Source organism: Drosophila erecta, unplaced genomic scaffold (genome assembly GCF_003286155.1).
Source record: "Drosophila erecta strain 14021-0224.00,06,07 unplaced genomic scaffold, DereRS2 tig00000092-arrow-pilon, whole genome shotgun sequence".
NCBI classification, from domain to species: domain Eukaryota; kingdom Metazoa; phylum Arthropoda; class Insecta; order Diptera; family Drosophilidae; genus Drosophila; species Drosophila erecta.
This window is the reverse complement of record NW_020825207.1, coordinates 337,756-359,614: the sequence shown is the minus strand read 5'-3', so window position 1 is coordinate 359,614 and position 21,859 is coordinate 337,756. Positions and strand designations below refer to the sequence as shown.

Here is a 21,859-nt window from a genome sequence, read left to right as displayed (position 1 = left end):
GTGTTCAACATTTGATTTTCTGTTATGGTCTGTTGTTCTGTTTGAAAACCGTTTTAGTTGTTAAATGCATAAATTACATTGCATTGAGTAATTCTATGGGTTTTATATTACGGTAGAAAAAATGTAGAAATCAGTTTCTGTTGATTTAGTCTCTCTTTATTGGTGTTTGCGGGTTTCTGGAGCTGAGAGTTAATACGTTTCTTGGTTGAGTTTTGTGTTGTATTATTTTATTTGATTTCGTTGGCTGCTTAAAGACGCAGCCATTCGAGGGATGCGAAAATTCTTGAGTGTTTGTGTTTTACAACATTTTCTTCTTGTTTAAGTTTTGTCGTTATAAAAATGTTGGTTTTCTTTGTTTACGTTTTAATTTAAGTATGTATAATAGTTTATATAAAAAATAACAGAGAAATTATATAAAAGAAACATTAAATATAATCGTTTATTTTGCTCTCCATCATCGCCTTCTGCCTGCGCTTCAACTTTTTCTTCATCTAATAATTAACGCGTCAATTGCCAGAATCCTCTCCATCTAATGATTCATCCTGCACCGATGAGTCGTCGCCGCCGCCGCCGCCTCCTCCTGCGCGCTTCGATGAAGGTGTACCCGTGAGCCGGCTGGAGCTGAGACCAATGCCGCCGGTGCGTCTAGGAAGGGATAGACCACGACATATAATTAGTACTTCTGTTCAGGATGATTTGTGCGTTTTTGTGTGAACGTGCAGTGCAGGGGCAACAGATATACAATTCAAAACAGAGGTACGTTGGAGGGTTCACGACTAAGAACTCTTTTTGAGGAAGTTTGGAGTACTGCATAAATTTGCACGTTTGGTCTTATCGTGGGTTCTGTTCCTAACATGCAAAGAGAAGACGATGTTTGGTTGCTGGGTTCGGTTGACATTCACTGGTTCTAAGGATCAGGGCGAACAGCAGCACTTACAGCCTACGAGAAGGAAACGAAGCGAATCGAAGCGAAATGAAACCTAATGCAGACCCTCACAATTCATAATGAGTGCGGCATCCTTTTTCGGCGAATATGCCTTGGCCTTTTCAGTCTCGGCCACTTGTATGGAGCTTGAACCAAAGATAAATTTCAAACAATAATCAAAAATGCATCTCCAGGAGACACCTAAGGAACCCCCGTCTTGGTCATAGAAGAAATAAGTCGGCACAGTGCAGGACTCACCGTAGTTTCGTTTTGAGTGAGTTAATCTCACGATTCATGGCTTCCTGCGATTCAATCATGTCCTCGCACTCACGCTGGTACTTGCGCTTCTGCGTCTTCTCCTTCTGCAATTCCTCTTCGGTCTCGTCCAAATTGCGCTTGAGCAGTTTAATGCGGCTATTCAGCTACAAAAGTAAGTACTCTTTAGTAAGAATCCTTGTAAATAAAACCTTGTATTCACCTTATCCATTTGCTCCTTGTGCTGGTCGACATGTCTCCGTTCATCCTCGATGTTCATCGTAAGCTCCTTAATCTTCTTGTCCATCTTGCGGTTGGCCTTCTGCTGCAACAGCCTCTCCTTGCCCTCGTTCTCCAGCTGCTCTTCGAGGTTGGCGATCTTGGCCTCTAGCGTGGCGATTGTCGCCTTTACCTTAGTGCGCTGTGCTGTCTCGATTTCGGCAAGCTTAGCCTTCAGCTCCTTGTTCTGGCGTTCGAGCAGAGCGCGCCCGTTTTCGTTCTTCTGAGAATTGGATTTTTCGTTCGCCAACTCAGTTGTCAACTGCTCAATCTGCAGCTGCGCCTTGCGGCTGCGATCCAGCAGCACCTCTGAGTTGGACTGTTCCTCCTCCAACTCCTCCTCAAGAGTGGCTATGCGGGCCTCCAATCGGCGTTTCTCGTCGATCACTAAGGAGACCTTGTTGGCATTATTGGCAATTTCTTCGGTCAATTCGTCGCGCTCCGTTTCGGCAGCACGTCGCGCCCGCTCTGAGCTGCCCAGATCCTCAGTCAGCTGTAATACTTCTGCCTCCAGGGCCTTGACCTTGCGCTCGGCCTCCTTGCTCAGAGCCTGCAGCTCCTCCTTGGCGGCCTTTGCCTCCTCGGCGTCGCGCAGCGCGTCCTTGACTTGTGCTTGCAGCTTCTTCGCGTGCTTCAACGCATCCTCCTTCACCTTGTTATGCATCTCCATGGTGGTTTCGATTTCTTTGAGGTCGCCCTCCAGTTTCTTCTTGGACGCCACAGCAGCTGTGCGCTGTTTACGTTCCTCGTCCAGTTCGGTCTCAAGATCCCGCAGTTGCTTCACAAGTCCGCGTCTCTTCTCCTCGGCGCCTTCCTCCTTAGCCAGCAGGTCGCGTTCGAACTGGGAACGTAAGGCCTGCATATTCACCTCTAGGCGCAATTTTGCGTCCTCGGTCAGCTGTAGGTCGTCCTCAAGTTCCTCATTTTGTGCTTTCAGTTCAGCCAGCTGAGACTCTAGCGCCCGCTTCGCCTTCTCCAGTTCGTGGACGTTTTTATCGGCAGTGCCCTGTGTGTTGGCCAAGTCATCGAGTTCATTTTGGAGTGTCTTTCTCTTGTTCTCAAGGTCTTCGATTTTGTCAAAAGCTTCGTCTAGCTCGCGGGAAACCGACAGCACCTTGGTCTCCTTTTCGCGGGCCTCTCGTTCTGCAGTATCTCGCTCCTGGGCGATCTGTTCTGATATGGCTTTCTCCTCGGCAAGAATCTTGTCGAAGTTCTTTTGCTTCTTCTCCAACTCGAGCACCTGACCAAGGACAACGATATTTTGTATTGCAATTATTTTATTTAAAGCATACAAAAACTCACCTTCGTACGTTGCGCTTCCAGCTCAATGGTGGCATCTTCAAGCTCCGACTGAATCTTTTTTTTGCTCTTGTCGAGGCGGTCGTTCTGGGCAATTAGTTCCTTGACCTGCCGTTCCAATGCCTCGATATCCTTATTGAGCCGCTTCTTTCCCTCTTCCAGTTCCTTGGCCAGATCCGCATCTTCCTCAGCCTTCTTTTTAATTTCTTGCATTTGGGCGGTGACTTCAGCCAGTTTACGTTCGTAATTACGCTTGGCTTCATCATCCTCCTCAAGCTGTTCTTGGAGAGCCTCCTTCTCTGACTCGATCTGACGCAGCTTCGAGCTGAGACCCAGCTTTTGGCGCGTTTCCTCTTCCAAGAGCTGCTGAGCTTCAGTAAGCTGTGATTCCATGTTGCTCGCAGACTTGACGGCAGCCGAGGCCTTTAGTTCGGCTTCCTCCAGCTGGTTTGTTATGTTCTCTGCTTCCTGCTGCAGTTTTGTGCACTTCTCCTGCAGTTCAGAGCGGGCGCGTTCAATCTCAGCCAGTTTTACCTGCGCAAAATATAGGAAAAGATATTAGTTGTTTGTTATAAAAATATCATGTGCGATCAGCCGTGATTATTTTTTCGTGATTACTCAGCAACTGACCTGCAACTCAGCAATTTGCGACTCTGCCTGCTTGCGTCGGCGGTCGTTCTCTTGCCGGGAGCTGTTGACGCTGCGCAGTTCAGTGGCCAGGTCGGCGTTCTCCGCCTCCAAGGTGCCCTTGGACTTTTCAAGGACAGTTTTGGCTTTGCGCAGGTTCTCAAGCTGGTCGTTGATGCTGTTGAGCTCCTGCGAGTGTTTGTGTCGCATGTCGGCCAAAACGCCCTCGTGGTTAACAGTCTCCTCTTCGAGCGACTTTTTCAGCGTAGCCAACTCCTGCTCGCGCTTAGAACGCAACTCTTGCTGAGCTGTTTGTTAAAAAAAATATATACATTTATGTTATTTTAATCAGTATTATGGGAAAACGGTTTTAAAATTAAAATGCTTAGCCTTACCGGCTGTGGTGTCCAGCGAGTCCAGCAACTCATTCTTGAGAGCCTCTAGCTCCTCGCTAAGGTCACGTCTAACCTTCTCCGCCTTTGCACGGGCCGCCTTTTCGGCCTCTAGATCCTCTTGGATCTCGGCCAGCTGCGACTCCAGCTCGCGCTGAGCCTTCTGTGCGGTGGCCTTCGTTGCCGATTCCTCGTCGATGCGCAACAAAGTCTGGGTAAGTTCTTCCTCGCGTTTGGCCAGTTGAGCCTGCATTTCCTCCACTTGGACGCGCCGTTCGTTCAGCTGTTCCTTAAGATCAGCAACTTCGGTCTCGATCTTCCGCTTAGATCGATCAGACTCCTGTCGCTGCTGCTGATCCTTGTGCAAGCGTTCCTCGAGCTCAGTGATTGTGGCTTCGTGCTTGGCTTTCAGCTTGGCCAGGTGTTTAGCCTTTTCCTCCTCCTCAGCTAGTGTCTGGGACAGATCGTTAGCACGCTCTTCCAATAGCTTCTTCTCCTTTAGCAGCTTCTGGTTCTGGTCGTCAGTCAAGGCAAGATCTTCTTCGTACTTTTTAATTTTAGCATCGAGCTGTACCTTCTCCAATTGCAGTTTTTGGCGGGCGGCCTCTTCTTCTTCGAGTTGCTCTTCCAGATCTTGTATATTAAGCTCAAGTTTCTTTTTTTCGCCCCCCAGCGCTAGGACTCGTTCCTCCTCTTCTTCGATGCGCGTCTCAAGCTCTTGCATCATGTCCTCCAGTTCTTGCTTGCGCGCCATTAGTCGAGAGCGCGACTCCTCGGCCTCGGCACAAAGTTCGATCTCGGCTTGAAGCTGCTCAGCTAGAGTGGTCTTCTCCACCAAAGCCTGCTGGTACTTGCGCTCGTACTCCTGCGTGTTCTTGGCCAGTGTGTCAAGCTTTTCGCGTACCTGCTTCAGCTCATCCTCCTTCTGGACAAGCTTCTCCTCCTGCTTGGTAACTTCCAACAGGGGCTTGACCTTTGTATAGAGACGCCACCACTGCCAGTTCCGAAGCTTAAGGTAGGCGGCACAATTCCGCTGGATGATTCGAATAGCATTTAATTGCTGCAAGCGCTTCTGGTAGTTGCGACGCGCAAGGAAGCCACGACAGAAGGCCTGGAAGTTAACGATTAGGTCGGAGATCTTGAAATCACGCTCCTCCTCCAGGTGAGCGAGGACACCAGCGCGGAAGAAGATCTTCGACTGGCCCACTCGATACAAGTTCGAGTCGAGCTCCAGCGCCTGAATCATCTTCTCGCAGGCCTTCTTGCCGTCCATGAATCCTTTGGGAATCACGTTGGGCGTAAGGAGTTCGTAGCGTTGGCGGAACTCCTGGAAGGGAATGCGATTTGGGAAGCCCTGGCGGCAGATACGAATGCCCTCGAGCACACCGTTGCAGCGCAACTGGTCAAGCACCAAGGGAGCATCGATCTTGCCGGCGCGCTTCTCGTGGTTCGGTATGATACAGCGCACAAAGTTTGGGTTCGTGTTGCGCAGAGTGTCCATCAACTTAGCCAGCTGCTCCTTGTACAGATGGGACACGGTGCGGAACATGCCCTTGCGGGTGCGGGCCCCAAACTGAGTATCAGTCAGGGCCTGCTGTGCCATGCCAACGATCTCAGCATCCTTCCAGATGTTCACCACAAACGGATCCTGGGAGCCCTGCAGCAGCGACACGATGTTCTCGTTCAATGGGTCCATGTTCTTCATCAGCCACTTGGCCGCCGAGTAGTCAACACGCCCGGCGTAATGCACTATTGCGAAGTCTGCGACCCCTCGAAAGTCGGTCTTCATGAACTTCGGATGCATAGAGTGGGCCGATACGAGCTTATCGACAAACGTCTTGTCAGTGGCTTTGGGGAACCAGCACTCCTCATCCAGCAGGGCCATGATGCCGCCGGGCTTATCGATCAGGTCGATGGTAGGCTGCAGGTCCAACCCAAAGTCGATGAACTTCCACTCAATACCCTCGCGCTGGTACTCCTCCTGCTCCAGGATGAACATGGTGTGGTTGAAGAGCTGCTGCAGCTTCTCATTGGTGTAGTTAATACACAGCTGCTCAAAAGAGTTGAGCTCAAATATTTCGAAGCCCGCCATGTCGAGAATGCCAATGAAGGAGGCTCCTTGGCGCTTGGTGCGGTCCAGAGAACGGTTGATGCGGTTCACAAGCCACTTGAACATGCGCTCGTAACACGCCTTAGCGATGGCTTCCACGGCGAACTCTACCTGCTCCTTTGTCTGGGCCTTCGTAACAAAATCACGACCCACTTTAATGCGTGGCGTCAGGAAAGCCCGGGTCATGTCCGTCACACTTAGTCCGAGCAGATGGGCAATCTTCTGGGCCACCGTGTTGTCCGGTAGAGTGGCCTGGTCGTTGTTGCGCTCCTGGCGGAATTTCATGCTACCGAACAGTAGGACGGCGCTCACGATGCGAAATATCGAGTTGAAATCCTCTGATGTCATGCCCATGATGTTCATGGACTTGACCGTTGCCTGAAACTCGGCGTAGTCGTCCACGCCGGGCACAGGCAGGCTGCCATTGGAAAGGAATGCATACGACTTAACGTCATCCAGTATGAACTTCTCGCGCTGCTCCGGCGTGGCCCCCGCCAGCAACTGGTAGAATATGTGGAATGTTCGTTCGTCCTTTGCTTGACGAATGGCACGCGACTTCTCCAGCAGATATGTTTCGATGTTGGCTCCCGAGATAAATCCCGAGGCATCGAAATTGATCCGAATGAATTTACCCTGCAATGGGGCAAACGCAAATTGACATTCTGTTGGTTAGCAAATGACGACACTACTTACAAAACGCGAAGAGTTGTCGTTTTTCACGGTCTTGGCGTTGCCAAAGGCCTCCAGAATGGGATTTGCCTGCAGCAGCTGTTGCTCCAGCTCGCCCTGTTTCGAGATAAACAAGATTATAGTTATATTAGGTTTATAGGTTTGGCGGGATTCAGGGTTAGAGGTTAGCCACATACATATACATATGTACAAAAGCAGTCTTAACACAAGTACAGTAACATCACAAGCAACATAAAGTATCTACAAAACTAGACTTGGTTAGTCTCTTAAAACATGCAGGAAGGAGGCAAAGCCAAGCTTAACGAGGACAATAAACACTGGACGATCTCCTACAGCTTCTCACGATCAAGGCCGGCGCCATGGCATCACCCGGTTTACCTCTTGACAGTTGGAATTAACTTCCACCATCTTCAATCCATTGACTACCTCGATCGACTGATTCTGACTTTGGGCCATTATCTTGACCCTTATGTACTTGTTTGTGTTGACCGAAAAGTTCTGCAATTAGGTAGGAATGGGATTATGGGGTACGGGGTGGATACTCAGGGACTTTCTGACGACTCGCATCGTTTACGCGCTTGGGTCTATCCAGTCTTGAAATCACATTTTCGAAATGAACAGGTACAATAAATCGATATATATAAGTATATATAGCGCACGGAACGTAAACTCACTACAAAATTATAATTAAATAGCATGTTGGACGTCAAGCATACTTTACCGCAAATGTCTCTTGATGACTACTCTAAAATTTCGTTGGCAATGTAGTACAATGAGGGAGCAGAGCAGAGCAGATCAGATCAGAGCAGAGCAGAGAGATGAGATTGAGTAGATGAGTGTTGGCTTGGATGGGACGGCAACAAGGGAACCAAAACAGAGTTGGGAGAGTTCATTCGGAGAGGGTTAATAATAATATTTCGGCCACATTTTAAGGATTAGGAAAGCAAAATAACGTTTGGAAACTAGGGATGATGTTGTTGGGATCAGAAATAGACACAGGTGAAAAATAAGTTAACTTAAACAATCAATGGAGTTAAATAATTCGAGTTAATTTCGAAACACAAAGTGGGATAACGTTTCAGGATTGTCAGTCCTCGAATACTTACAATGAGCACGGCGGGATGCGGCACCTGTCGGAGTTGGTGTCAATTGGTTGGTCAATTGGAGGTGTTGAGGTTCGATTTGGTTGTTGGATATTTGGATCGATTGTGACATTTGGCAGCATTTTATACAAATTATATTTACAAGTTTTATTAACATATTTATAGCATATTGAGCAGAGTTCAGAGTGAAGACAACAACCAAAGTCCAATGTACAGGGTGAGTGTGCGTGTATTTATAGGTGTGTTGTGTGGCATAGTGGTGTGTTTGTGTGTAGGACATGAAAATAAATAAGATCAATTATAAATAATAATTATATCAGAGTAAATCAATTTTAATTTCGCCTTATCCTCGCATCAAGCAAAAGTATTTGATAAGAACTAGACTTCATGAAAGACAAAAACGATATAATTTCTTAAACAAATGCAAAGTCGTATCAATGTTTGTTTTCGGTTTTTCTTATCACGCCTCTTATCTTGACCTGATAAAGAGCACCACTAAAACACACAATTCACTAATCAAACTAACGAAAATTTCCTTCGGTTCAATTCAGTTCTACAGTAACTTGCGATGATTCACTGCAGTCAATGATATATGTTATTTATCGTCAGCTTCTATTTATGGAAGTTGGAATCAGAGATAACACCATTTAGAAAAATGTTTCTCAATATGAGGCATGACTGAGCTCCAAATGGTAAGAGTAAAAGACTTGTAAATTGGTTTAATGTCTTGAGAAGCATCTTAACTATATTTGCAGCTTATCACGTTCACAGCAGCAGCCCCAGTATGAGGCTCATATAAGGCGGTAAACACATAAAACATAATAAAAAGTGTGTTTGGAGCTCAAGAACAGCTTGTTTGCACTCGAAAGGATTGTGCAAGTCCGAAAAACACGAAAAACTTTTTGCTTTTCCCCACAGTTATGGATATGGCAATCCCAACAGTAGCAAAATTGTACGGAGCAGCAATTGCTGCCCCTGAAATATATCGAGTGTCGCAATTTTCGCGATTTAATTTTAATTTTTTTATCAATTGCCTTTCAATTTCAATTCTCACATATTTTTTATGGTGTTTATTTTATTGCTGTAAACGACAAAATTTGTCAGCAACTATGCCTCTTGATTAATAAAGTGCGCTCCGGCTCCGCGGGACCCCATAAAAGCACATAAGCCAGCTGCCAACTCATCAGCCATCCGCATATTAAAGCGTTACCCTCGACCAGCCACCATATGGGGAGCATCAGTTGAGGAGTCCGAAACTCAGAATTCGACTCAAGTTTTTTCTAGTTCTTGAGGGCTGTTATTGGGGAATAACTTCGTGATCGATTGCTGCTCTTGCAACCTATATATATGTAAATAGAAATGTCAGCGGATCTAATTACTGTCGCAAGCTTAACAAATTCAAGAGCTGACTGATAATGGTAATTTAAAAGAGCTGTACTAACTATAAAATGCATACACCCACGAATAAGTCATAGTTTCGAAGGCGTATTAAAGCTACTTTGCCGACGACAAATGATGTAACGTTGTTTGTCTCATTAATTACAATACCAAACAATAACGATTGTCGGGCTTGCGTGCCATTAATGTGAGTTTAATAAGCATTTGCAGTCAAAAAACCCATTGGGACTGTATTTCACCACCCCACTGGTGCATACAACTTTGCATTTGCTTCCGTTCTCGAAACTCACTTCTTTTTCTGCCCTTCTGTACTTACCGCACCCGAGCCCTTGGGCTTCGAAGCTGCCACATAGGCAAGAAATTGGATGACCTTCTTGGTGTTCTCCGTTTTGCCAGCACCCGACTCGCCAGTACACAAAATCGATTGGTCTTCGCGATCTGCGGAAAAAAGGGGGAAAGTGTAGTAGGTGAGCAAGTGACATACTTCATATGCGGAATTATGCGGCTGACCAGCCAAAAATGTAATTAAAATGTTAAAAGCCACGCTCAGCTCGAATTTTTGTTGACCCAAATTCAGCGGGCAAAAAACAAGTCGAAAGCACGGAAAGTAAAACTCATAATGGTCGATGGGTGAAAAATGAGATACACGTCAAATGAAATCTTAGCATATATCATGCATATAACTGCCACCGATTTTCGCTCCAGACCCAACGCTCAACTGATATATGCACGATCAATTTAAAATTAAGAACAAAAACAGTTGATGAAAACATTTCAGCCTGCATATCAAAAAGATACAAAAAACTACAGACATGAGCAGTAAATTGCTTTTGCTTGTAGCTATTGATATGGCGCCAATGATCCCATCTAGAATATAGAATACAGCGAACTAGATTCGCACTGCACCCCGGGATCACCCCGCCACATGGCAGCCTCGTCATTCGATCCAGCATTGAGCTAACCACAAATTCAGGCGGAGCGACTGCGAGTCAGATGTATCTGCTGTGGTGCCATAGATTTTGAGGCACGGAGCTCCAAACAACCAAACAGCTTCCATATCACGACCCCGTACTTATTTATTATTATGGGTAGAGCCAGTCGCATACTTATACGTACACACATACTACATTCTATATCTGGCCATAAATGGGCCTAATTTTATATCTCCACACTTCATCTTATGGCTATTTTTCAATAGTTTTTATGTCATTAATAAATGTAATACTCAGAGACGAAAAAGTGGTTTAAAAACACTGGGAACGCGGCAATTAAGGGGCTCGCGAAATATGTGTCATTGATAGCAATGCATTTTATCGATCATACATTTTCTTTTCCACCTATCCAAAGCTGTAGAAACATTTTATTTTGCATCGCAGGCACTTCACTCCCAAAATAAATTCCTTATTTAAACAACTGAAAAATACGGACAGCTAAAACATCTGCCCAGTAACGGACCTTTCGCAATGGTTTTAACTGCTATATACTGATATATAGTTATATAGTCAAAGTCATGGCGTGTTCATTTTATCATGACGAGACTGCTCTAAAATATGGATTGGAATGCCATGAAAGTTGAGACTTTCGGAGCTGCAAGAATTGCGATTGCCGCGTCGGGGGAGCAGCTGAGGAACTACAAAAAGATAAAGGTTGGTGACGTTTGTCCAGCTCCACAGTGCCGAAGCAGCTTGGAGTTGAATGCAGCAATGCGGTGCGTGTTTCAGGGCAATGGAGCCGGAGGCGATGGGGTTGGGCTCAGTTTATTAAAGGCCAGCGAAATAAATCAAAGAAAATGCCACTCCCCAACGGCAAGGAGCGAACTTCTCAAAAAACGTATACCGCGAATATACAATCAGGCAAATGTGCATAAGCCGAAAATTAATAAGCGTGAAATATGGTGAGCCAGAGTGAGGTGTCGATTTGTTTAAACATTTTCACGGCAGCAACAAAAACATAGCAGCTGATGGGGCAAACAGAGTTGCCTGCTGTCCAAGCGGAGCCGGGCTCAGCTTTAGATCCAAATATGGTAATGACACGTATACGCAATATTAACCAATCTCAAGCAGGGGAGCACACACACGTAGGAACCTATAGATACGGCCGAAGTAAGATACGCTGGCCTCGAGCTGGAGTCTCTGCTGCGCTGGAGCCAGCGCCATGAGTCATCTCCCGGCGCGGCGTTACGCTTGGAACGGACATGCAAACCATCGAAACCCAGTGAAGCCCGAACTAAACAGCAGAGAAGTGAAAAGGAAACGTGAAAAAAATCCCATTTGAAAATGCAAGCCGAAAAAGGAAACCAGTTTGAGTTGCAGATGATTCACAATATTTGTATGAACTCGAATGCTAATGCACCTTTTTGGACCTATTTCTGCAAAGTGCGTCATGTATGGACCCCTCTTCAACCTGATTCCTGGAAATCCCCTCACCGTGTTTGCTTTCCACGTCTTATCTAATCGGTCTGAATAACATTTTCTCTTGCTTATTCGGAGAACGGAATTTCGATAGCGACCAGGAATCGCGCGCGCACCAGCGGAAAACAAGGTCTGTTGATAATGCTGGCATTCCACCTCCCATATACATATACATATATGTATGTGCCGCCGAATCGAAAAGGGAAAGTAGGTGCTGGATCGAGATACTTACCACCCAACATGTTTCTATAGGCACTATCCGTGATTGCAAATACATGCGGAGGCACTTCGTGTCGTTTTATGCCCTTATACCGTTCCATTATCTTTTCGGTGTAGATCGGCAGTTTCTTGTACGGGTTGACCACAACGCAGAAGAGACCGGAATATGTCTGAAATGGATGTGAGGAGATGTTTTACTATTGGTCTTATGCAATTCATCAATTGAGTCATTTGTAGTTCATGTTGGCTTGAGGTAAACTAACACTTTAGACTGTTTGCTTAATTATGACTATGATTAGGATTTTGGGACTATGATTCCTGACTTGAAGTAGTGAGATTAATGTTTGACACGTCAGATAAAATCTTACGTCCACGCATTCCCGTTCTTAAGGTTGATTATTTTCCAGCTGCAAATGCTGTCCATTGTGCTGTAGGTAATCAAAGTGATGCTTAGGCTAACGGCAGCTTTGGTAACCGGCAACTGATTTTCAGTGGCCTAGTTATTGTTGCCCAAACTCTAACACGCTCGCATGACTGTCCAAGACAACAAGACATGTGCTTTAAAGTTGGCCAGCACCATAAGCAGCGAACGCATGTATCTGTATCTGCCGCTCTATCTGTATCCGAATCCAAATGCGAATCCGAATCCGTATCCGTTGGTGGTATCTATCGAGCGGCAGCCTACATAACTGCGACTGCGATTGGGACCGAGACTGCGGCGTGGGCACTAAGTATGCGGCGTTGCTATTTGTTGTACCATTTAAATACATATCTCGCCAAACATTAGATGCGAGTGCCGCGAGCTTCATGGCAGCGCCCAAGAGGGTATCGAAGGAGGTGCAGAAGTGTGGGCCAGCCTACACAGATCGAAATGGAAAGTACTGCTGGCAGAAATCATAGTAGAGAAAATGCCTTCAACACTTTGCACGGCTGAGGGAGATGAGGGGGGCGGGGCGGTGGGAAAGTGAATCACTTTTAGAGCCCGCAATTAACAATCAAAATCACGTCTTGCCAATCAGCTACCTTCCTCGCGTGTGTGTGTGCGTGTGCGTGTGTCAGGCATCCAAAAATGGCATAAGAAATTGTTTTCTCAGTTTCTGTTGTTTCTGTTTTTGGCAATCGCTTAGAAGTGGCAGTGACTCGTGACGATTTTTGCTCCACTCGTCTTTGAATCACATCGGCTATGTTGGTTTGAGTCATTGTCCTGGTTCATACTTCTACCGTCCCCTCAAATGTCATCAATCACTAAACCTGCCCTGATATAAAGCCTTATATGGTCAAGAAACATGCAATTTTGCACATTCAGCAAACGGCAGCAAGGCATTTAAATTACAGCGAAATTTATTTGCATATGCGAGTGATTCACTAACGTGAAAGAATTTTAAAGATGACTTACAAAGAACGAGAGCCTGAAGAGCTACTGATTGAAGTTAAGCATTAATGGGCATCGGAGCCCACTCAAGTTAGCCTCCAAATATGTTAGTCGTTTAGTGAAGCCGCTTTTGGTAACAGCTCTAAGGCCGTCTGTGGCCAAAAGACGTGTTGCAAGCAGAGCAAAGCAAAGCAAACCGGGGCATGAGCCAACGAACGACAGCGCCTTTTTTGTTAATTATGTGCTCGACAGACAGAGGTGTCAGTCTGCCCCCCTGCTTGCCAATCCACCCGCTCCTGGGGGTCTGCAATTTGTGCCAATATCTGCGAACAAATTGCTTAGTTGATATGCGGGAATCATATTTTATTTGCCGCAAAGAGCACGCCTCATGTGGTGGCTCATTTGCGTTCGTTATTTAAATCTGGCCAAGGGAGACAAGTGTCACAACAACCCTACATTAATAAGCCATTCTGTCTAATTCTGCTGGCCATTTGAATTAGCGCCTCTCACAAATAGTCAGGACCGACTGGGAATTGAGACAGAAATAACAGCCAAGATGCCAGCGTCATCATCTCCTTGACGCCGCTGCGTTGTCAAGTGCGATTCTTTCGGCTGCCAACGCAGCCGAGCCAGAAGCAAACGGAATACATTAGGTAATATTAAAAGTGCCTTTGAGCAATTGCACCCAGTCACCCGGTGGACGTAAATCACTTAATTACAACAACAACAGAGGCAGCAGCAAATGTTTTGTGGAATATTTCAAACCCAATTTCATGTGAAATCAGGCGCAGCAGATGGAGATGTTTGACAAAATTGCAAGACTAGTCATTTTTCAAAAACAAGATCTTTTCGTTTTATGTACTATGCATCAACAAATTCATATCTTTCTATTTTATTGGAACAAAATAATATAACTTATATTACAAAAAGGAATAAAAGAAAAAACTAGATTACATTTTCCGGCCATATGGAAATGTCTACACTTGTGCCGTTTCTGTTGCCGATTTTTCGATTTTCTGAGGTGTTGCTGAAGTGTTGACAATTTGATTAGCATATGCGACCAACCGCCATGGGTGTGCGTGTGTGTGGCCGTGCAAGATACATTCTTCTCGCCGACGCATATTAATTAGACTACAAGCTACCGTCAGGCGGCAGCTGCCAGGCGAATTAATTTAAATGAAATTTAAAAATCGAATTAAATGTCAACAAATTATAATAATTATGTCGTTAAGTGCAGCCCCGCCCGCCACTCCCTCGCCCTCCAACTCCCCCATTGCTCGTGCAACAAGTTAGCAACAATTGGCAAGCGAATTAAGTGGGACAGGCCGTGGTAAGAGCGAGAAAGGGATGCACGATGAGTGCGTGGCGTGGTTGTGTAAACCGTAAAGCGGCGCTCGAATTTAGCAACAAAAACGACAATGGCAAGTGCGCTGAAGCATGGCTGGCCAACAACAATATAAACAAATTTAAAGTAGTTCGCGCCCACATCAAAAACAGGCAGCAACAACCATTTGGCCATTAAATTACAACTTGCAAGGCGAGAGGGAGAAAGACTGCGTACTTTAAGACAGTACACAAAATATTCAAAAAGCGGCACATAATTTGTTATAACAATGAAATGAGAAGCCGCAACGAACCTGCTTCATGGCGGCGAATATTCGTCGAAAAAACAGAGAATCAAGGCTAGACAGACATACAGAACTGAAGCCAAGCAGTTTGGCAACATTCCCTTGCAACATGTTGCTAGACTTTGCTTGGTGACGAAAGGTAACTTAGTTGAACCAATGATAGCATAAGAGAATCATTTATGGGCTTCATTTGCCACAGAGTGCAAACCAGAAACATGCTTTATATATTTAACGAGCAAATTATGGATTTTTTATTTAAGGAATGTGAGCAACAGATAAATCTATATCAATTGCTGTCCGCCAATTGCAGAACCTAATTAAATGATTTTTATAAGGGTAAAAATAAGAGGAACAGTCGCAAAGCAAAGCAGCTGGAATTTATGGAGTCGAATTTTAAATGCGCCACTTGAAATTCGTTTCTCATCGAATCGAAAATTAACTTTATGCTGGCTTTCTACTCAGACCGAAGCGCTTTTGGCATGCCAATTAACAGCGAATATGCTGCTTTGCGGGGTATTGGGAGAACAGAGGACGAAAGAGTGAGTTATTGTTTATAAATCATTGGCATGTGACGAATGCAGCGAAGGATTGAGTGATTGAGCTTTGGAGTGTCAAATATTTGAGATGCTTTTAAATAAATAGAAATGCGATGAGGCAAGACGCCTGCACAAAGTTTTGGCTTTTAAAATTTCCAGTTTAGCGAAATCGATTGTATGAAAGGGAGGGCTGTTTACTTAGTGTCATCATCATCGTCATCGTCACATTGCCGGCAGCTGGTGCGGCAGAAACTTGGGGCAGCCAACACAAACATATAAGATAGGGAATATGTACTATAACTCGGGGTACTCACATAGATTAGGCCAGAGTAGTATCTGTCCTTGATGTTGTGCAAAACGGAGGCTTCGTTCAGGCACGTCAGCTCGGCCATGTCCTCGACTTTGTCGAACTTTGGCGGATTCATCTTCTGTATGTCGTCGCGTAGGATCATCACCCGCTTGCCGGTTTCGGCCAACTCCACTTCGACCTCGTCGCCATGCTCCCGCTTAATACTGGCGGCCACGAAGCCCTGTAAAAGAAAATAGAAAGAGTTATTCACGGTGTGGCACGGGTGTGTTATGCGAATACAGGGCGCGTTTGTTTCTGTTCTTCAACTCAGCGGGAAGGCGAAAAACACAACAAGTGCAATGACGCCGCATGAGTCAAGCGCCAGAAGAAAAACCACTCAGCCTCCGCGCTCTCGCTGCCAAGTGAAATGCATGGGGAAGAACTGCACCCAATCAAGTGGCCCAGGCAGACGGCACAAGACCCGACCCAGAACAACGGGAGGCAGATGCAACTGTCTGTCCGTCCGCCTGTCCTTGGTCCCTGGACCCCCCTCTCGCCGACCCGGCCGCTTAGCAAGTTCAAGGCGCGGATTTCGGGACAGCATCACAGTTTTGATGTTGAACCGTTCGGAGCGCAGTACCCATAGCTAAGTCAGGGGTTTTACTTCCGAGTCTTCTCCGAATCTTCAATCGTCTGCTTCTACGAATATGAAATTGAATCGAAGAAAAACATCTTGGCAAAGCTGCACCAACAGCATAACAGCTTCAATTAGTAGTCAAGTGAAACAACAACAAAGGGGAGCATGTTGCACGCGGCGCAGTGGCCTTAATCAAATCAGGGGCAACCCGTAACTCAGTCATTAAAGGGTGGAGTGGAGTGCCGCCGCTGCAAACCAGAAATGCATTAATACCAACAACGCCCTGCCGATGCAGCGCAGGAGCATCTGTAACGCATCCCAGCCCGGTCTGGGTCCATTAAGTTAAATACGCACACGCCCCAGCGATCAGTGTCGGAAAAAACGGAATCGTGGTGCTTCTTGCCTCGCCCTTGTTATCTTTGCGCTTTTCCGGTACTGTTGATAAACAGCCATAAGAAAGTCGTTATTTCAGCGCGGATACGGCGGATATGTTCGTTCGAATACTCAACTGGCCCCTTCCCTTAGGCGAATCATTTTCGCGCAGCGAAATGTTTACAGATTAGTCATTAGGTAAAGTCGTCTGCGTATAGGCCTACATTTTGAGTACTTTCGCTGTATCTAAATTCACTTCCCAGGCGGCTGTCTGTTTTGTGGGCAGCCGCTGTCAGCCTGCAGAACATTTGTGCATAAAACGTTTGACAGTTTGGACAAACCATACACCAAACCATTGCGGCAGTGGCAGAAGAAGCCAAAAGTTCGCCGAATCGGAAAACGCTATAGCTGCTGCGACAGTTGGTGCGTGAATCACGGTATTGGAATGCCCCGCAAGAGATGAATTGGAGTTATCGGGACAGGGAATTTTACCAAAGTTGCTCAGCGAGGCGGCAGCGAGAGGCTGGGGCATATGAGGTCATCAGTCTCGGATTCTCGCTCAACGGCATCTCGGGCATTCCGGGCGATCGGTGAAGCGAAACCAAAGAAAATACATACATAAACAACACCTAGAATCAAAGCGAGCGCTGATGGTGGTGATGAGCAGGAAGGCGGGAATCAAAAAAGGAAGTTGCGTCCGCAACGGAGGGCAGTCCAGAGGGCAGCTCCCGATTCGGTTTGACTGCTTTTGGGTGCCCAACCACAACCTTGAACTTGCCAAGGTATCCGCCGTGCTGTTCGGCACGAGAATATTGGGGATTTTGCAAGACATGTATATCTGTGGCCATTATTTACTCTCTGGCAGCGTATGATTGTTCTTTTGTTTATACTATTCCGAAAATGTAAATATGAACAGAATAATAAATAGGTGTCCCCCGTGCCCTTTTCTTTCCAGCACGATCCAAATGAGAGCTAACAGAACGACAGATGGATGGCTCATTACAATTTGTTACTCTTTTATTTTATTCCTTCGCTTAATCGATCAACGCATATGCATGTGTGGCGATGGATGTGGATGTGGAGATGGAGATGGAGCGGGTAAGAAGCGTATATTACACATACGTGATACGAGATACGAGGCGCAGGTTCGTTGACCGTAAACCGGACGGACGAGAGTCGAAAGCTGGCTACGTTTGTCATTGCCGTAACCGAAAAGAAAACACACACTCGAGCGGAGCGGCGCGGGCATCTCCGCCAGAACCCATCGCGGCGAGGCCCAGGGCGGGGGCGGGAGCGGGGGCGGGGAAGCGGAGTGGGAGTGGTCGCAAACAAAGTCCAAAGTGGTTTCGTTGGTTATAAATACGAGCAGCACACAGACACGCTTGGAAGTATCAAACGCAGCATGTGTGGGTGAGCAGAGACCCCCTAATGATCGCCGTTCGTTACAATCGAATCGATTCTCTGGGCATGACGAAGGTTAAGCCGACTTCAATTTGGCTAACAATATAAAAACTTTCCAGATTGGTCGGCGGAGTGGGGCATGGAGGAATGCCAGAACAGCGTCAGCGGATAAGAAGAGCATTAGCGCTGAAGAAGAGGGACATAGGGGAGGAAGTGTAAACACTTTGCCACCATGTTTACGAATACTCATTCGGTTCCGAATTATTGACTTTTCAATTTCATCGTTGGATAATGGAAAACAAATTTACAAATTGTCAGGATCGTTTGTAAGCATTGTAGCTCACTAAGCTCCATAGTTTCAAGATCGCCAATATTACAATAATTAATTTTCGTTTCCCGAAAAACAGCTCCTATCTGTGCAATTGCTACGATGAATCACTTAGTGCCGAAACACAAGCCACCACACAACAACATGAAACGAAATCTAACCACGAACAAAAGGGCTCCTTGTGTATCCACCAGTGAATTACTGAATTTGGATATCACGTACGTGGACTGACGCCGCCATTATTCAGCGAATTCCCTTACATTTCGCAAAGCTGGAACAGTTGCTGGATACGAAACGAACGGAGTGTTGACACAATTGGCGAATACCCTTTTGGCCGACTCCGTTCCCGTTAAGACGTTGCTGTATCTGTATCTGTATTTGCGGGCATTCCAGCGGAGCAACAGTTGCGCTATATGCAAATTTCCTAACTATTCCCGCCCGTCTCATGTGCCGTTCGTCATTCGCAGACTTTTTAGCCTTTAGACAGTCTGTCCCGCCGTCCGACGGGCGGACCACTCATGACAATCGAGCGTTTCGTTATTTTCGTTTTATTTCTGGGTTTTATCTCCGCCGTTGTCTTTTTGAGATGCCATTGTAAAGTAAATGTCTGCTTAAGTGATCGCGTAATTACACAAAAATGTGAAGTTGTTGGCTTTTGTTTTCGGTGCTGCTTTTATTATACGAAGTCACCCAAAAGTGCTACCATTCTACGTCCGGAATTATCTCTAGCAAATACAGCAGTTACGGGCAGCCGGCGGAGAAAAGAGCGCTAATTTTATCTGTTTACGTTTTTTATGGTCTTGAAATTAAGTCTTTGGAATGCAGTTGAATGACACCTGAAAGAAATTGCTTCCAACAGAGGAAGAGAAGAACAAGCAACACCGAAATTAGCAAAACAATCAGCTTGTTATCATAAGACTGGATCGCGGACGGCCAAAGTTTTCAGCTCGAGTTTATAGGCCAAGAGTGGGCGCACAAACTCCGAGGGCAGCGATTCTTTGGCACAATCTCAGCTCGTTTCTTCGCTGGCCTGGCTAAATATGCGGTTGAGGGTCGGGAGCCCCACACAAGCAAATCGACACCACGACTACCTAGCCACGTTGAAAACTTGTTTTTGGCCCGCTCTTAGTGGGAACTGCGAGCTGGGGCCATTCCTGCTGCTTCCACTCTCCCTCGAAGGTGAGTCACTGAGTCGGAGGAGAGCGTCTGCATGCAAATTGGTAGCAAATGGTCGCGGATTTGGCCAAGTAAACCGTTAAATCTGGCACACTACTGCGGTGAGATTAATTCAGCATCGGCGCAGGAGAAATGAGTGATTCAGCATCGACGCCGACGGATGTTTACCCAAGTTTATCACCGCTGTGCGAATGTAATGAAAATTCAAAGAAGTTGGCCCTGTTAAAAATTATAAATAAACGGATCGGCGGAGCGTGATTCATGGCCAATCGATGAGTGAGTCGGATGGCACGGAAGGTGTTGGTTGATAAGGAGCCCAAAGCCGGGACAAACACTGCGCAAATTGATTACAGCACGTACAGCTGTGGCTAAAATAATATCACGATGTGTCGAGCAGAGCATGGTTTACTATAACCATTCTCCGCGATGCTATCAATATATTGACAATGTTTTACACAAAAGGAATTAATTTTGAGCTCGTAATAAATTGGAGTAACCAGGAATTTAAATTTTCCCCACAACATTTGGAAACATTACAAAGAAACATAGTAGACTCAATACTTTTTTGGATGATTATACCTGACTCAAGTGTGACTTCACGAAATAAACAGTATTCTCATGTATCGACTATATTTTTATCACAGCTGTCGCAGTTTCTGTTGCTTTTAGGCAATCAATAGGGTTTACTCAGGTAGTTCGGAGACTCGGGCGTGGCTCCCAAACTGAGTCAGCCGGGGTAGAAATCCCGTGTCAGAGGTAGGTTCAGGTTCCCGTGCAGGAACAGGCTCTACAGGTAGGCACTACAGCTCAGCAGACTCACCTGGTTCTCGTGTGGCACCCACACCAGACGCTTCTGTGTCCACTCGGCCTGCGTGGCCGGATCGTTGAATTGGTTGCGCTCCACCGAGAGGTACTTGAGCTCCGGATCGTTGCGATCTACTTCCTCCGACATTTTGGCGGCGATCTGGCGGTCTCCCTGGTTAAGTCTCTAAATAATTCCTTGTCGGTGGTTAATCAGCGGCTTTCGGATAATGTATATTGGACACTGGATATTCGCTTTTCGGATGCAACGCACTTTTCTGTCGGACAAAACAAATCGATGAGAACAATGAGTATGTTGCCTCGCTCCTCAGATACAATATTTCGCATTTATCTCGCGTTTGCGTTCTTTATCTCGGAAGTGCGGCACAAAACGGAGGCGGCGAGAACAGCGCGCGGCGAGAGTTTCAAAAGGGAGAGCGCGAAGGCGAAAGAAAGACGGAGGCAGACGGAGAGGAAAAAATATGGCCACACATTTTCATTTTCTTAAGCCAACGTCGCCGTTGAACGTTGAACGTAGAAAAGGGAGGGGTGGTAAAGGTGATTTAGCGGAAAAATAGCGTTACGTAGCAATTAACCAGTTTGCATCTCCGAAAACTGCAGCCAAACACTTTCAGAGCCCCTTTTCGCCGGAGACTCCTCCAATTTCGGTTGTTTCAGTTTTCGGAGCAGGTACAAGCGGCTCTTTTTCTTCCTCTTCGTCTTCGCTCGCCTTGCTTCCCACTTTGTTCGTTCTGCAACACCGACACACTGCACGGCTTACACACACACACACAGAGATCGGACTGGGAGCCAAGTTTTCGCGAATTCGCATATTTCGCACACAAGTTTCGGTTTTTATGCTCCCATTTCCCCGCGTCAGCACAGCGTTTGTGCAAATTCGGCCGTATTCAGCCCTGCAGTTTCACCAGGCGGCGTCCCGACGCCGGCGAGGAGGTCGTTGCATCCGCTGGATGCCTTTGCACATTTTGGATTTTCGGGAACCGTTTTCTGCGCAAGCCAGGCGCTTTTTATTTGTTTGGCGACAGCTGCACCCACTCACACTCACAAAGACTTCGACCGCAGTTCCTGAGCACGTCTTTTCGCTTTCCCCTTTTTTTTTTCACTGTTTTCGCCGCTTGCCGACCGAGTACTTTTCGAGTTCGATGGTAATCGATGCCTTCCGATTTCTTCCACATATCGATGCATCGATACGATTTAGTTCGTCACGCGGCCGCAGCAGCGCTTTGTGCTTATCGACACATCCATACATATTTTACCAAAGATAGAGATTCTACAGATATTGGCATCCCGATATTGGCGAAGTCTCGTCACTGAAACATTTTCCTAGATCCCCCTTTCAGAAGAATTCCTCTTTTGGGCGATGTATCGCATCATTTCAGTTAAGAACGGATTCATCGCGGTTTCGAACCATAAGTTATCGAGTGGAATCGAGTGTAGCCGGTATGAAAATACAATGGCTGCTTCGTAATGGTGTAGAAATTGGGGTAGAAGCTTTAAAATATTTTGCTGATTGCATCAAAAGTTCCCATACTCGCTGTGGCAACGGAAACAACTCACTTTCTGAATTATAATATGGGTAAAATTGTTGCA

The 21,859-nt window shown here is 46.2% G+C and overlaps 1 protein-coding gene across 3 annotated transcripts; it reads right to left on the bottom strand.

Moving 5' to 3' along the window:
• Nucleotides 1-133: 133 nt before the first annotated feature.
• Nucleotides 134-21,441, bottom strand: LOC6548454 (myosin heavy chain, non-muscle). Of its 3 annotated transcripts, none has more exons than XM_026980438.1 (14): nucleotides 21,315-21,441; nucleotides 20,268-20,526; nucleotides 15,559-15,774; nucleotides 11,722-11,878; nucleotides 9,395-9,516; nucleotides 7,684-7,707; nucleotides 7,299-7,322; nucleotides 6,581-6,673; nucleotides 3,781-6,520; nucleotides 3,389-3,693; nucleotides 2,762-3,292; nucleotides 1,404-2,699; nucleotides 1,184-1,347; nucleotides 134-645 (listed from the first exon to the last, which is right to left on the bottom strand). In XM_026980438.1, exons 2-14 carry the CDS (start codon nucleotides 20,397-20,399, stop codon nucleotides 507-509), a joined length of 5,943 nt encoding a protein of 1,980 aa, XP_026836239.1. In that variant the 5' UTR covers nucleotides 20,400-20,526; nucleotides 21,315-21,441; the 3' UTR covers nucleotides 134-506. The 3 variants fall into 3 exon arrangements, with proteins under 3 accessions (XP_026836239.1, XP_015011499.1, XP_026836240.1); XM_026980439.1 differs by lacking the exon at nucleotides 134-645 and adding an exon at nucleotides 683-1,071; XM_015156013.2 differs by lacking the exon at nucleotides 7,299-7,322.
• Nucleotides 21,442-21,859: the final 418 nt, after the last annotated feature.